The 15772-nt window shown below is 55.6% G+C and overlaps 1 protein-coding gene across 11 annotated transcripts; it reads left to right on the top strand.

The window, feature by feature from the left end:
* Positions 1 to 2159: 2159 nt before the first annotated feature.
* On the top strand, positions 2160 to 14788 carry NCBP3 (nuclear cap binding subunit 3). 11 transcript variants are annotated; one of them, XM_072619015.1, is made up of 14 exons: positions 3354 to 3569; positions 3674 to 3739; positions 5102 to 5207; positions 7048 to 7173; positions 8102 to 8230; positions 8319 to 8461; positions 8661 to 8769; positions 9337 to 9436; positions 9950 to 10062; positions 11365 to 11662; positions 12722 to 12876; positions 13219 to 13383; positions 14041 to 14297; positions 14436 to 14788. In XM_072619015.1, exons 1-13 carry the CDS (start codon positions 3369 to 3371, stop codon positions 14274 to 14276), a joined length of 1947 nt encoding a protein of 648 aa, XP_072475116.1. In that variant the 5' UTR covers positions 3354 to 3368; the 3' UTR covers positions 14277 to 14297; positions 14436 to 14788. The 11 variants fall into 11 exon arrangements, with proteins under 11 accessions (XP_072475124.1, XP_072475116.1, XP_072475114.1 ...); XM_072619013.1 differs by having other exon boundaries at positions 14038 to 14297; positions 14436 to 14561; XM_072619023.1 differs by lacking the exon at positions 3354 to 3569 and adding an exon at positions 2160 to 2501 and having other exon boundaries at positions 14038 to 14788.
* The last annotated feature ends 984 nt before the right edge of the window (positions 14789 to 15772 follow it).

Raw genomic sequence — 15772 nt, 5'->3', positions numbered from 1 at the left:
GGTGCTATTTTAAACCATTCATTAAAGCTGGTGGCTATTAAAGCCACCGAATCCTAAAACAGCTCTACGATTCTGGGGTCAACTCACTTGTAAAATTCCATCAGAATTTTCAGTTGCCAAAATGGTCAATTGGTGGGAAACATTAATGAAGGAAGTCAGTCAGTCAATGAGCATTTACTAAGTAAGGATTATGTGTCAGGGCTGGGCCAAGCACTGGATATACAAAGCAGGGCAGAAGACAGTCACTGGCCTCAAGGAGCTCACAGTCCAAAGGGGAAACAATGCACAAAAACTCATGTCCATACAAGATGAAGTGAAGACAGTCACCGGTGGGAAGACACTAGTGTCAGAGGGATGGGGAAAGGCTTCCAGTAGTAGGAAGCCAGGGGGGTGTAGAGGAAGGAGAGCATTCCAAGTATGGGGATGGCCATTGAACACATCTGGAGTTTGGAAATGAATCATCTCATGTGAGGAACAACCAGGAGGCCAAAGTCACCAGACCACAGAAGACATTGCCAGGCAGTCTGAAAAGGTAAGAAGGGACCAGGTTGTGAAGGACTTTGTCAAACAGAAGATTTTCTATAATATGTAAAACACATTTATTTTTAGAGATATCTAATTTTATCTTTATCATAAATGTCTATTTTACTTATTTTACATGTCACCCAGAGGCAGTAGGGAGTCCCTGAAGTTTATGGAGAAGGGGGTGTCAGGATCAGAACTGTGCTTTAGGAAGATGACTGGTGGCTGAATGGAAGATGGACTGGAGTTGGGGGAGGGGAGGATGAGAGCAATACCCAATTATTTGAAGGGCTCTCACATGAGAAAGGAACTAGACTTAGAATACAAAAAGTAGAAGCTAAAGAGAGGCTAATTTAAACTTGATTTGAGTTTTTAAAAATTTCTAACAATCAGGGCTATCCAAAAGTGGAATTGGCTGCCTCAGGAGGCAATGGGTTCTATTTCATTAGCCATCCCTAGGCTACTGCAATAGACCAAGTGTGAGGAGATGAGGGACAGTGTCAGAGGAGAGAAAAGGGGCTATCGGAAAGACCGTCCAGAGATGCTCTAGAGGTGAAATTGGCAGGCCTTGGCACTACATTGGATCTAGGGGGTTAGAAAAAGTGACTCCATGTTGAATCCTGGGTTGTGACCTTGAGGGACTAGGAGGACAGTCATAAGGAATGTAGGAGGAGGGGAGGGTTTAAGGAGAAAGAGAAGTTTTCTCCAACATTTTGGGTTTTATATGTCTGCTGGATGTCCAGTTTGAGATGTCTGGAAGGTTATTGGAGGTGTAAGATTGGAGTAGAGCAGAGAGACCTGGGCAGATTGGAAACCTATCAGCACAGAGATGGCCATTGAATCCAAGAGAGCTGATGAGGTTTCCAACCGAAGTAGGAAAGGGGGAGAAGAGAAGAGGCCCGAGGACAGAGCCTCATGGATCTCCCATGGTTGACCTGGATGAGAATCCAGCCAAGGAGACTGAGAAGAAGCAGTCAGATGGGTAGGAGGAGAAGCGGGAGTCCTGAAAACTGAGAGAAGGGAGTGTCCAGGAGGAAGGAGTGATCTACAGTGTCCAAGGCTGCAGTGGGCTTGTTGAAGTAAAGGATTCATGATGAAAAAATGCGATCCACCCCCAAAGAACTGACCAACTCGGAGTGCAAATTGAAGCATCATTTTCTCACTTCATTTTTTAAAAGATATGGCTAATCTGGACATACGGTTTGCATGGGTTCACACGCACAATTGAAATACGGCTTCCCTTCTCAGTAGAGGGAGGGAGGGGAGGCTTTGGCAGCGAAGAGGTGACTGGGGAGAGTGGTCTGGTGCAAGGATGAGACTGGAAGCTGGATCGTTCAGGGGTTAAGAGAGTGGGGAGAGGAAGCGGAGGCAGCCAGTGTAGACGCCTTTTCAGAGTCTGGCCACAAAGGGCAAGAGAGGAATGATGAGAGCGAAGCTGGAGAGATGACAGCCGCCAACAGGAGAACCGAGATGGGAACGCAAGGGGAGCATTAACAACAGGGCAGCCGCGGAGAGAAGCCGAAGGGAGGCTGGGGATGGTCCTGGGTAGCGGCCCGGAGGCCGTTTGGGCCAGCGGAACAGTCACGAGGCAGCCCCCCGCGGCTCGGTCCCTCCGTTGCCACGATCGGCGGTTGGGTGTTATCTGATTTTCTGCCATGCGGAGCCCCCTGGTGGGGGCAGTGTCAGAGCCGGCGGAGGCAGCTGGGAGTGGCTGGACCGGACCGGGGAGAGGCTGGCGGCAGAAAGGACACTTGGGTTTTAGGGGGATGGATTAACAGAGTCGAGGTAGGCTTCAAACACTTATTCAGCGATCCAATTCAATAAGCACGTATTAGGCGCCTACTGTGTGCTAAGCGCTACAAATAAGAAAGACAGCGCCCGACCATCGAGCGGGGGGAGACAATACGCAAGAGGGAGCGGGGTCCGCCCGCACCGGACCAAGAGGAGCCGCAGACGGAGCCCCCCTCCAGGACCTTGAGGTGGGCCGCCAGGAGCCACCCAAGTCAGTCCACTTCACCAAGCGGGCCCCACCCATCCCTTCCTGAGCCACACTCCTGGGCAGTGCCCATCCCCAGGGCTGTGATGCCCCTGGTCTTACCCTCCTTGTGCCAAGGCTCCACGGCCCGCACAGCTTCCCTGCCCCCAGCCCCCAGCCCCAGCTCAGACTCAACCCCAAACCCTGAGCCGTCTCTCCATCCCTTCAGTGGCTCTGGGGCTCTTCTGGAGGCCTGTCCACTTGTGGGCATGCTTTTAAAGGATCACAAATTTGGGGACTTGCGTCAGCCCCCAAGCCTTCTGGGTGTGGCAGTCCCGTCAGACCGTCAGACCCTCGAGGGCAAGGCGTGGAGCATACAGCAAGGGCTTCATAAATGCTTAAGGAAACACAGTCCAGGCCGTGGGGGCACCCGAGGTGCCCGAGCCTCCGGCCACTTAGGACTAAAGGACTGTCTCCAGAAGGCCCCAGTGGAGGTGGGGGGAGGAGGCCCTGGGGGGAGGAGGCCCTGCGAGGCGGAGGAGGCCGAGGGGCCGCGGCAGATGCCGAATGCCCCCAGGCCGCCCCGCCCTCCCTCCCTCCGCTTACTCCGGAGGGAGACAGGCGCAGGCGCCGGAGCCGGGAAGCCGTAACTATGACAACGGCTCCGCCCCCGAAGCGGGCGGGGGCGGGGGCGTCCTCTGGGACGCTCTAGGCCGGGCGGGCCGCATCTCGATGGTACGTCGGCGGCGCTCTGGGCGGCCCGCTGCCTCTCGCTGGTGCGCGTGCGTACGTACGGCGGCGCCCTGGGCGGCGCGCACGCGCTCTCGCTGGCACGCCAGGAGGGCGGGCGGACGGAGGCGGCGGCGGGGCCATGGCGGCCGTGCGCGGCCTGCGGGTGTCGGTGAAGGCCGAGGCGGCGGCAGCGGCGGCGGCGGGGCCCCACCTGGGGCTGCTGGGGCCGGGCCCCGAGCGGGGCGAGCCCGAGCCCATGGAGGTGGAGGAGGGCGAGCTGGAGGCCGTGCCAGTGCGGCGCTCGCTGCTGCCGGTAGGACGCCGGGGGTCCGGCCTCCGGGTGGGTGCGCCCCTCAGAGCCTGCCGCCGGGCGCGCCGGGGCCGTTGGGCGGCAGGGAGCGAGGGCCGGGGTCGGGGTCCCCCTCACCGCCCGTCTCGTTCTAGGACACGAGCCGCCGCTACGAGAACAAGGCGGGGAGCTTCATCACGGGCATCGACGTCACCTCCAAGGTAGGGAGGAGCCCTGGAGCCGGCTCACCTGGCTGGGGCTCCCGGGCGGAGACTTTGTTGCTTTTGCCCCCTCCCACAATGCACCTCTTTCTGTTGGGGATGGGGAGCCCAGCCGGAGTCTGTCTACACCCGCTTACGTTGGAGCGGCCAAGGGCTGGGGAAGGCTTCCTGGAGGAGGCCGGGCGGGCGGCGGGGAGGGGGGCGAGGAGGAGGAGAAGGCAGAGCTTTCCAGGCAAAGGTTCGGAGGCGGGAGATGGAGGGGGTGCCACAACGGGCACTCGAGTTCCCATTCTGCCCCACTGGCCAGCTGGGGGACCAGGTCAGTCAGGTACCTGCCTCTACCTTGATATCTCCTCCTGAAAGACAGATCAGGTGAGGAAGCTTAAGGAAGCACGTGCCCAGGTCCTGGCACACAGTAGGTGCTTAATCAGTGCTTGTTCCCTTCCCCCCCCCCCCCCCCCCCGCGGGGTTTGGAAAGGGGAGGGGCTTCCCCACCCTCCTGGCCCCAAGGGTTCTCCTTCCTCGGGGCTCTCCCCGCCTGTAAAGCAGCCCCCATGGGTGAGCCCAGGCTGGTGCCGATGGTCCCTGGCCTGAGAGAACTGGGCTCCCCCCTTGCCCTCTCCCCTCCTCCCCCTCTTCCCTCCCCCTCTTCCCCTTCTCCCTTCCCCCTCCCTCCTTTCCCTCTCCCCTCCTCCCTTGCCCTCTCCCCTCCCTCTCCTTCCTCCCCCTCCCCCTCCCCTTTCCCCTTCCCCTTCCCCTCCCTCCCTCCTCCCCCTCTCCCCCTGCCCCCTTGCCCTCTCCCCCTCCCCTCTTCCCTTCCTCTTCCTCCAGCTCTGCTGGCCTGCCTTGGCCTCAGTGTCATGGGGCCTGTGCACCTGATGCTGTGACATTCAGAACCTACCTCACCTTTTCCTCTGTCAGTCACTTACTAGTGTCCGGCTGGGGCTTGGCATGGGATAAGTAATCGGTAGGTGGGTGTCCAGGTCTTGCCTTTTGCTCAGGACCAAGTCCTGGGCTCTTTGACTGTCCTCTGATAACTCAGGCCACCTAGGCCCCTGCTCCCTGAAAGCTCTGCCCCCTCCCCCACCAGCCTGTGGGGACTCCTGTCCTCCTCACTGACCCAGGAGGCGACATGGCCCACTGTCCAGACCCGAGCATCCAGGGGCCTGGCCTCCTGCACTTGGGAGTGGAGAGGAGGGAGTTTCCGAATAGCGTGGGAGATGAGGTCAAGGGTCAGACTTCATGCTCCCTGCCTGGCCCACCACCAGAGGGGCAGGGAGGCTGAGGCCGGGGGGCTCCGAGTCTCAGCCTCCGCCTTGGCCTCGACCCATCTCATTCTCTGGGGTTCCTCGTGCTCTTTAGGAAGCTATCCAGAAGAAAGAGCAGCGAGCCAAGCGCTTTCACTTCCGAGCCGAAGTCAACCTTGCCCAAAGGAATGTGGCCTTGGACCGAGACATGATGAAGAAAGGTAGGAGACCCCCCACCCCCACCCCCAGCCGAGAGCTGCAGTGAAACTCAAAGGCGTCCTGACGTTGAACCAACCACACTACTGAGGGAAATGAAGCTGGTTTCTGTCTGTCTTGAGGAGGGTAACCTCCAGGCACTGTCACCAATGGAAGGGACCCAGGAAGGCCTAAACTACTTATCTGAAAGTCTGCACTCATCCCTCATTCCCCAGCTGGGAGGGTGTGAAAATTGGGGCTGTGGCGTGAACCCCTGGGTTCCTGCCAGGGTTCCCTGCGATGACAGCGCTAGGTCTCCCTCTTCTTAAGACTCCAGAAACCAGTGACTCCAAATGCCTCCCCTGTGTAGATCTAGACCGTACTGGGTAATCCCTCCATGTGGGTCTTCTTGGAGGTGCAGATCCTTCCCAGCCCACCCAGACCTTCCTTCCAGGTGCTCATGGAACATGTTGGGGGATGGGCTCCTTTGGATCTCCTGATCTCCTTGAGCCACACATAGATCCCTACATATTTCCCTCTTATTGAACAAGTCTGACAGGCTTCTCCTTACCTAACTTCCCATGGTTCTGACCTCACTTGAGCCAAAAGATGAGCCTCAAGGTCACTGATCTAGAGGGATGTGTGAGGAGCCTGCTGATGCCCTCAGGAGACTGGGGACCACATCCAAGGCTTGAGCCCCAGCAACCCAGACCTGGGCTGCCCCCTTCAGATCTAGGCTTTGATTTTCTCCCCTACCTGCTCCAGGTAAAATAAGATGGGGGCCTGTCACCAACATGCCTGGCCCTCTCACCCCCCAACCAAGCTAGTACTAAGGCCTGTCCAATTCACCACCTCTTGTCCATTTTACCTCTGCGCCTTTTCTTGTCCATTCCCCCCCACCCCCCACCATCTCTTGTCCATTTTACCCCCTGCACCATCTTTTGTCCGTTTTACCTGCTGTACCATCTCTTGTTCATTTCACCTCTTCAGCATCTCTTGATTAAGCCCCTTCCCTTATCACCTCATGCCTGAACTATTACAGTAGGTACTGGTGGGTCTACCTACCTCAAATCTTTCTCTGCTCTAGTCTGTTCATTCACCAAAGTGATCAAACTCCAGTGATTCCCTAATGTATCAAATAGTAAACACTTATATTTGGCATTCAAAGCCCTTCATGACATAGTTCCCTCCCACCTTTCTCATCTTATACTTTACACCCTGCCACATACTCTTTCATCCAGGTTCACCAGCCTCCTAACTATTCCACCAACATGACCCTCCATCTTCTCATTCTAGGCATTTTCTCTGGCTGGCCCCCTTATGTGGAATGTTCTCCCTCCACTCCTCCAGCTACTGACTTCTTGTAAATCCCAATTAAAATCCTCCCATCTATATGAAGCCTTTCTGGGCCCTTCTTGATCTCCATATCTTCCTTCTTCATATCTTTCTCCAAATTATCTTGTCTATATCTTGTTTGTTCATGTTGTCTTCCTCATTACTGTGAACTCCTTCAAGGCCAGGACTGCCTGGCACATTTTAGGAGCTTAATCAGTGCTCAGAAGTCTCTTCCAAAGCTAGATAAGAGCTCTTGGCCCCACCCTTAGAGATCAACTGAGGGAACATGGATTATTGACCTGAAGCTGGTGATGAGGGAGCTGGGGGTCAGGTGGGAAAACACCTGGCTCATCCTGCAGGCACTGCCACTTCGGCTGTGCTCTGGTCAGGTCTTTGTGCAGTGCTGGAAGTGAGGGCCTATGGGCACAGCCCCCCCACCCCAAAAAAGTCATGTGATGATGGCCAGAAGTTTTTCTGGGACACAGAGTCCATGCTGGTGGTAACCACCTGCTTCTGCCTGTGCCTTCATAGCAATCCCCAAGGTGAGACTGGAAACCATCTACGTCTGTGGAGTTGATGAGATGAGCACCCAGGACATCTTCGCCTACTTCAAGGAGTACCCCCCTGCTCACATTGAGTGGCTGGATGACACCTCCTGTAAGAGAGAGCCTATGGGCCAAACCTGCTTTGTGGGGGAAGAGGGGGAATGATATGTTTGAGGAGACAGAGGTCCTCCCAGCTAAGCTGACAGCCTTGGATGCCCAAGCCATGTCAAAAGGCATGCTCTCTCACTTGGGAGAGCTTTCTGGTCTACAGCCTTAAAGCCATTTGGGCTCTGCTGAGATAGGGTCTGTCAAACATTTTGTAGAGCTGGGTTGGGGTAAGGGGTGCCTGGCCAAGGGCGATGTGCCTAAGGAGTCCCCCAGACATGTGTGGTGACAGTACCAAGGAGAATTTGCTTGAACCTGTGCACCAGACCTGGAATTTTGTGGGTATTCTGGCCACAGAAAATGTCAGGGATGACCAGTTTTTTTGGTCATCCCCAATTAACAGCTGGAACAGCTGAGTGAGGCCCAAGGTGGTAAAGTGGGCCTCTAAGCCTGGTCTTTCTTGTCTTAAAGACTCACATTTTCTCTAGGAAGTAGGGGGAAAGCAGGAAGGAAGCATTGATAAAACACCTACTATGTGTCAGACCAAGATGATCTCAGTTCATCCTTTTGTTAACCTTGAGGGTTGGGGAGGGAGGTGCTGGCTAAGTAGGCCTGAGACTGAAGCTAAAAAGCCTGTGACCTGTGGCTTAATCATAACCCCAGGAAGCTCTGCCACATCAGCACACGGCTCATTGTATCCAAGACCAGCAGTCTCAGTCCCCAGGGGGGCTCCTCCTATGGAGGCCTTTAAGAGAAGCTTTCTGGACTTTGGTGAGTGGGAGAAATAATGATTTGGAATTAGGAAGAAAAGCTTAGACACAAGTAGATACACACATTCTGTATGGCAGGTGCTTCCTGATGTGGTCCAAGGCTAAAGGGCCAGGCCCCTTTGATTCACCTGGATGTTTGATGGGAGGGTATCCATTCTCTACCAGGTAATGTGGTCTGGCTGGACGAGGTGACTGCAACGCGGGCCCTCATCAACATGAGCTCCCTGCCCACCACAGATAAAGCCAAAACCCGAGAAGCCAGTGAGGAGAAGGCCCCAGAGAAGATGAGAAAAGGTACCCAGGGTGGGGGGTGGGCGTCGGGGCGCCAGACCCATGAGGACCGAAAGTAGGAGGCTCACCTCTCCTCTGCACCCGAATCTAGACAAACAGGACAGCTCTGATGATGAGACTGAGGAAGGAGAGGTGGAAGATGATGCTGCAAGTGACCTGGAGGTCAGTCATGAAGACACCAGGGCCTCCAGCCACCAGCTGGAGGTGGGGGTGGACAGTCCAGCCATGCAAAAGGTCCGTGCTAAACTCATTGTGGGGGCTCCCTGATGCACTTCAGGAACCCTTTCATCCCTCCCCTGCCCCTTGAGGCATCTAGGCAGGGCACAGGCAGCTGGGAGGACATAGAGTCTGTGGCCAGGCTCCCTTGCCGGGGGCATAGAGGAGAGCCAGTAGATGCTCATTGTTTTTTCTGCACATGTTTTATGTTCTCAAGTTGGATGCGCTGTCACAGGTCGAGGAAGATTCCCTCTTACGGAACGACCTTCGTCCAGCTAACAAACTGGCCAAAGGAAACAAGCTGTTCATGAGATTCGCCACAAAAGGTAGATCTGGACTCATGGGGTGGAGGGGATGTTTGAGTGTGGTGTGTGTATGTGTGGTCTGTTTTTGGGGGGAGTTATATGTGTTTATGCATGGCAAGGTGGAAGTTGGGGGTTGTATGTTTGTAGAGAGGTGTGTATGTGGGTACAGGGGATATGTGAGTGGGCTCTGGGGGGATGAGTGTGTGGTATGTTTTTGTTGGGAGAGTTGTATGTATGGGTTGGAGTGGTTGTGGTGTATTTACAATGGGATGTGTATTTGGTGAGGGTCTGCAGGGGGGCGTGGAGAGAGGGTCCATCCCTCAGTGGTCATTAGAGCACTCTGCAGACCGATGTTTGCATGGGCCATGCGGCACAACTCTGATCTGGGGGGGTGGAGGCCCAGTTACTCGGGAGGGTCCGGGCCTGGGAGGCCATCTGGGCTGTGAAAAGATCTTGGTACCCATGTAGTTCAAGGTGCCCTGGTGGTGAGGCAGGGATGGGGGCCCCTGGCCTGAGCCCCAGGGGCCTCTTAGTGACCTAGAGGGGTGGCACAGTGGGACTCGATGTTATCTGCTCTTGTCCCTGTAGATGACAAGAAGGAGCTCGGCGCAGCGCGGAGGAGCCAGTATTACATGAAATACGGGAACCCCAACTATGGAGGCATGAAAGGCATACTCAGCAACTCCTGGTGAGTTCAGCCAGCCGGCCCTGCGCCAACCCGGCATCTGTCCTTGACTCCCTTTCCTTCACATCAGCTGAGCAGTGTGGACACCACCTGGGGGTCAGGCTCTGGGGACACAGAAACAAAAGTCTCCCCATTCAGAGAGCTTGTGTTTGTCAGGGGAAAGGGCCCAGCATTGGAGGTGAGGGGCAGGCTCTCCTGAATGTGGCCATGGACCTTTGTTGTGTTCTGGGGACGTTTCTGCTGATAGTGGGTGGGTGGAGGTGAGGCCATCCATCCCTGCCACGAGGAGATGGGTGTCAGTCGCTTATAGGGAAAACAGGCTGAATCTTCCAAGGTGGTCCTGGGAGCTGGCGGGCAGCGCCCCCTCCTCCCCATCCTCCTGGGAGCTGGTGGGCAGCGCCCCCTCCTCCCCATCCTCCTGGGAGCTGGCGGGCAGTGGGCAGCTGGGGCTGAGCCAGGGGCTCCCTGAAGAGAAGAGGACAACAGTCAAGAGTATTTATTCTGACAATGGCACAGGAAAAGAAGATACCATTCCCGCCGCATCCAGAGGGACGCACTTAGGAAGCGGACACTGATTGGGGATGATGTAGGCCTGACCTTGACCCCTCCTTACAAGCATCGGCATGCAGGTACCTGGGGTCCAGGACAAGGGATGGAGTGTGCCTTGGAGGTGCTTTGAGGGATGCCTCCTTCCCTTTTCCTCCTCCTCCTTCTCTTATTCTTCCCTCTTCTTGCCCCTTTACCCCCTCCCCACTTTACCTGGGCTAACCCTTTGTTATCTGGCCTGAGTCGAGTGGGCACCTGTTAGCTTGACTGGCTCCACAGCTTGACAGAGAGTGGAGGGGGCCTTAGACTGGGAAGGGGGGCTTTACTTCAGAAAAGATGGTGGCAGACAGATGCATCTCCTTTAGGAACTGGCCATGACGTGAGGGGGCACACAGGAAACCTGAGTCATGGGGGGCTTTGTTGAAGGAATGACAGGTATTTGTACCTGAGAAAGAAAAGGCAGTTGTTTTCAGGTATTTGAAGGGCTGCCTGTCTTGTGGAGGGCATAGCTTGATGCCACATAAAGGTTCCTGACTGTGAGGACAGAATGGACTGCCTTGCCAGATGGTGAGCTCCCTGTCACGAGAGAGCTCCTACAGAGTCCCTTCTGCCTCTGGGATGGGTCAGGAAATGTGTGGTGTTTGAAAGACCTGGGTGGAAGAAAGGTGTTTGGGGGAGTCCCCCAAAGGTGGATTGGGTGATGTCAGCCCTCAACCTAGCTTAGGTGGCAGGATTGGATGGAACACATTTGGTCCCTCCGCCTAACTGCCCAGAAGCTCGGCCCAGCCATGTGCTCTAGGCACGTGGAGCCCAGACAGAAAGACGAGTTTTATGATGCGTCTCCTGGGTGTCGAGCCCTGTGCTCGGCGCTGTACACATGTAATCTCATTCGTGATTCTTACAATGGGGCAGACGGGTCAAATAACTTGCCCGGGGTCACACCGTTAGCATGTGTCTACAGCTGCATTTGCAGGGTTTGAAGTGATATGAGAGGGGTGTTGAAGCCCACCCACTCTCCCCTTGGAGAGACGCCATCTTTAACGTCTGTCTGATCTGGTGCCACAGTGAGCGTGCTGGTGCCAGGGACCAGAATGGCTCCAGTTTTTTCATCTTGACACTTTTCAAAGCCCTTTGTTGAAGACACTCTGGTGAGGGAGGCCCATGAAGAAGATGAGTCTGAGAGCCTTGGGCAGGATTTGAACTCAGATCTCCCAGCTCACATATGGAGAGATTATTGTTGCTGGATGACTTACAGATTGCCTTGGATGCCTTGACTTTCTCTTCCCACCAGGGAGTGTCTGAGAGGAGAGAAAAGCAGGTGGACAAGATGCTGCAGGACCTGTTGTTTGGGGTCTTTCCTCACTCCACTGATTGAATTTTTCTAGGTCTGGTGAATGTTCCAGAGGAGCCTATAGAGGAGGAAGAGGAGGAAGAGGAAGAGGAAGACCAGGACATGGATGAAGATGACAGGATCGTAGTAGAGTACCGCGATGAGCTGCAAGCCTTCAAGCAGGCACGTGAGCGAAGTACATCCCGTCGGCCCAGTGCCAGCGGCTCGGGCTCTGACTCGGACGAGATGGATTATGACCTGGAGCTGAAGATGATCTCCACGCCCTCGCCAAAGAAGAGCTTGAAGATGACCATGTATGCGGACGAGGTCGAGTCACAGCTGAGGAGCATTCGGTAAGGGGGCGGCTGGGCTGTGCGTTCTATGAGCAGAGCCGGGCCTTGCCTGAGACCTGAGAAATGGTGCACGCTCATGCACATGCACACACGCTCACATGCACACCCAGCTGCTTGAGCAGACAGTGTCCAGTCCTTCCTCTAAGCTCGCCTATCTGAAGGGGTTGGAGGGGAGAGCCATAGAGGCCATACAGTCACTTGTGCTTCTGCCTGAGCATGACCCTATCTCTGGGGGTTGGGTCAAGGAGGAGTCAGGGCCCTAGCAAGGTAGTAGTGGCCAAGCATCAGCCCCCCTCACACCCCAACTCCCCGAGAGACATGTTTGAAGGTAGCTTTGACTCCTGGTGACTTACTATCTTCAGTTAAAGCCTGTGAGTGTCTCAAGCTTTACAAAGTGCTTGACTTTTATAATGTTAGTTGAGCCTTGGGACAACCCTGGAAGACAGGTAGGATGGGCATGGATAGCCCCATTTTATAGATGAGAAAACTAAGGCAAGATTAGATCCCAGGGCTCCTTTCCCACTCACCAACTTACTCCTTTGTTGTTGGAGGGAAAACTCCCATCAACACCTGCCCATGGCTCTTACCTTTGGAATGTTCCCCACTTCTGCTTGAACAGAGTTGTGTCTGTCCATCTGTCCTCTTAGTATTTGCACTACAGGATAGAAGCCTCTTCAGCAGCATCATACATGTCCTTCCCATAAGCACACACTCCCCATGGCCCTGCTGTTGCTCTCTCTGGCCCAGGGACCTGGAGATAGGGACTCTCCAGGCTCTCCTGGTATGGGTAGGAAGGCATGGGATTGACTTGGCTCTTGCTGCCTGTGGCTCAGGCTGATCCTAGTCCCCAACTCTTTCTTGGTCCCAGAATTGCCTCCCACAGGGTGCAGGGCATAGGCAGCCAAGTAGCCCAGCTCTCACTTGCTTAGTAGAGAAAATGAACTAAAGCAACCCATGAGGTTTGGTCTGCGTTGTGTCCTTGGCCTACAGACATGGATCAGGTTGCTCCCTGTGGGGCCTCCCCAGATAAGAACCACTGGGGTTGCTGCTCTTATGCAGGAACTCCATGAGGGCTGACAGCGTAGCCACCAGCAACGTCAAAAACCGCATCGGGAACAAAGGGGCATCTGACAAGGTTGCCGACGTGCGGCTTCTGCTTGAGGAGAAGCGGCAAAACACAGCACAGAGGCCACCTGCGAGCAGTGTCAAATCTGGTACGGCTGCAGAGGCACCACAGACCTCACCCAACCCCCAGAAACATTGAGGAGGGAAGGAGGGGTAGACAAAGGGTGGGAGGGAGAGAAAGGGACAGATGGAGACACACACACAGCCCTTCTCGGTGATCAGAAATCCCCCAAAGGAAGCATGAGGAGTCCTTCGTTCTTCCTGGGAGAGCAGCGCAGGTTTGGGCCTGTTCCCATCCTTTTAGTGAGCTTTCCCTATTGGGGCCCTGGGCTGCTTCCCCACAAAAGGAAGCTGTTTCCCGGGGATGGGAGTGACCCTGAAGGAGAAGTCAAGCCAGCTTGGGCTCGGATCCTTTTCTTACTTGTTCCCAGATGTCCGTCAGAGATTAGGAAAGAGACCACATTCTCCAGAAGTCAAGACCTTGAGCAGCGCCTTCACCCCACGGAGAGAGCCGATGTCCGATGTCCACAGTAGGCTCGGTATCCCCAGGCAGGACATCAAGGGCCTCTATTCTGACACCCGGGAGAAGAAGTCAGGTGGGTGCCAGGCATACTGACTGAGCACCTGGAAGGGGCCAAGGCCACCCCACCCGCCCATCCCGTCCCTTCCCCTCTGGAGTGACCACATGAGGCACACCATCCCCCGCAGGTTCCTGTTGCCACCAGACTGACCGCAGGGTCGTTCATACAGGGCTTCCCTTTAGAGAGGGCTCAGCATTATCCCGCCTTAATGCTGGTGATGCCCCTGAGCTGGAGACCGCCAGGGGTGGCCCCACCCTACCCCCATTCCCTCACAGAATCCCCAGCTCCTTCAGAGATTGTAAACCCCTTGAAGCAAGGGACTTTTTCATACTCATTTTATCAGCACTTAGCATAGGACTTGGCACATAGTAGGCATTTAATTGATGTTATTCTGTCTAGTGGGGCGTTCAGCTCCCACCTCCATGTTTTTGTATGGTGTGGTTTCAGTCATGTTCACATGCAGACCCACATGTCAACATACACACCCTTGCAGTCTCCCCCATAGAGAATAGGTGGTTAGTGGGCAGGGCACAGACCAGGGTGGATTGGGCATCTGGAAAGGCTTCCTTGGAGGGTGGGAAGGCCTGTCCCACCTGGCAATATGGCACCAGCCCCAGGGCCTGTTTTCTCAGGGATCTTTGATCCTCACTGACCGTACCCTCCCCCCAGCAGGCAGCTTATGGACTCGCTTGGGATCTACCACGAAGGCAAAAGAGAAGGGGGCTGAGAAGGCAGACCCCGAGGCAGCAGCCCCTGAGGAGGAGGACTCAGAGCTTCAGCGGGCGTGGGGAGCTCTGATCAAGGAGAAGGAGCAGTCCCACCAGAAGAAAAGTCGCTTAGAGCGTTTACCGTCTCTGCAGATTGAGATCAGTCGGCAAAGCAGCTCTGACTCAGATGCTGAGTCGTGAGGTTGGATGCCGCATGGCCAGGTAGGATGGCCTGGCACTCAGGCCTTCCGCGGGGCAGCCCCGGCTTTGGTGGATCCTTCTTTCCTCCTATTTCTAGCAGGAAGCGATCATCCAAAGAACCGCGTACTGAACCTCTCCCTCTTGCCTTGGCCTTGACAGTCGTCGCTACCAGCACCTCCAGCCTACAAGAGCCCAAGGGAGTGCAGAGGCTTCAGGGTCACGGGCATGTGCCCGAGAGGAAGGCCCTCTCAGCCCTGCCAGGCCGCGCAAGCACGTTTCATGGACTTGGCCTCTGGGCACCCGTGCCGCCCGTGGCGGCCCGAGATGTAGCAGCTGGAGGGCACAAGGCGTCGGGACGTCTGTCTGTCTGTCTGTCTGTCGTTCCTGTCAGCTTTCCGTGCAGACCAGCGCCTCCAGTGCGACCTGGGACTGGGGGTGATGTGGGGGGGGTCAGTGTTGAACAGTTGTGTTTGGTCTATTATGGTTTAAAACTATTAATGATTTCAAAGCTTCATTTTTATATGGGAACATTTTTCCTGTTGACTCCAGTGGAAGTTCAAGTGGTGTCTCCATACGTGCTGTTCAGTAGATTTTCTCTCATTTGGAAGAGCAGGAAGCAAGGCCTCCCATTCTTGGCGGGCAAGTAAGTGCAGGCCACAGGACCCCCGCAGTGGCAGAAGCTCCTGTGCACTTCCACTGAGAGTGGTAGTGAAGCCCTGGTCCCCTGCTCTGCATTCCACCAGGCCTAGGTCGTGAGATCTCTTTATGAGCCATCTCTTGTACCCGTTGGACTTTTTGACAGTGGAGGCACCTGCAAGGGAGGCCAGACAGGGCTGCAGTCTACGTCCAGCCTGGTGCAGGTGCAGACAGGCTGAGGGCTTGCCCCCAAAGAGCCTGGGTGGACACAGGGGCAGGCAGAACAGGGAGACTGGGGTTCCAGTGCACCCCAGAGTTAGGGTTAGCGCCTTCCCCGCTTATTGTGAGGAAATGAGATAAATCGGGCACCAGCAGTGGGCATAGCAGACCTGGAGGCCAGACTTGGTGGGTACAGTGGAACCCTGTTGGTCTGATCACTGCAGCATCAGTGCCTGGCATCGCAGGGGCCAGGGACCTGCTGAACTTGGGAATCTAGGGAGTCTCAAGAAGACACTCTCCCCATCTCCGCTTCCTCATCTGCCAAATGGGAAAATAACCTCCCCTGTAACCCCTCTCCCAAGATGGCTGTGAGGTTTCCTCCAGGCAGTGGGCACCACTGGCTGCTTCCCCTTTGGAGGCCAAAGGGCAGAGGGATAGGAGGGACCATGGCCACGTCCTGGGCAGAAGGAGGCAGGTGTGGTGGTTGACCCCTCAGCCCACAGTCATCTGGGTCAATGTCCTTGTTGAAGGTCACTCGGGCCAGAGAACAAGGCTGGGTTGTGACCCTGGGGTCCCCCCAGAGGGATGCTGCTCTTTTCACCTGTCTGTGACATCTCTGTGGGGCTGGCACCGAGGAGTTA

Source organism: Notamacropus eugenii, chromosome 6, assembly GCF_028372415.1.
Source record: "Notamacropus eugenii isolate mMacEug1 chromosome 6, mMacEug1.pri_v2, whole genome shotgun sequence".
NCBI classification, from domain to species: Eukaryota; Metazoa; Chordata; class Mammalia; order Diprotodontia; family Macropodidae; genus Notamacropus; species Notamacropus eugenii.
The sequence above is the reverse complement of the archived record's forward strand: the minus strand, read 5'-3'. Positions and strand labels throughout refer to the sequence as shown.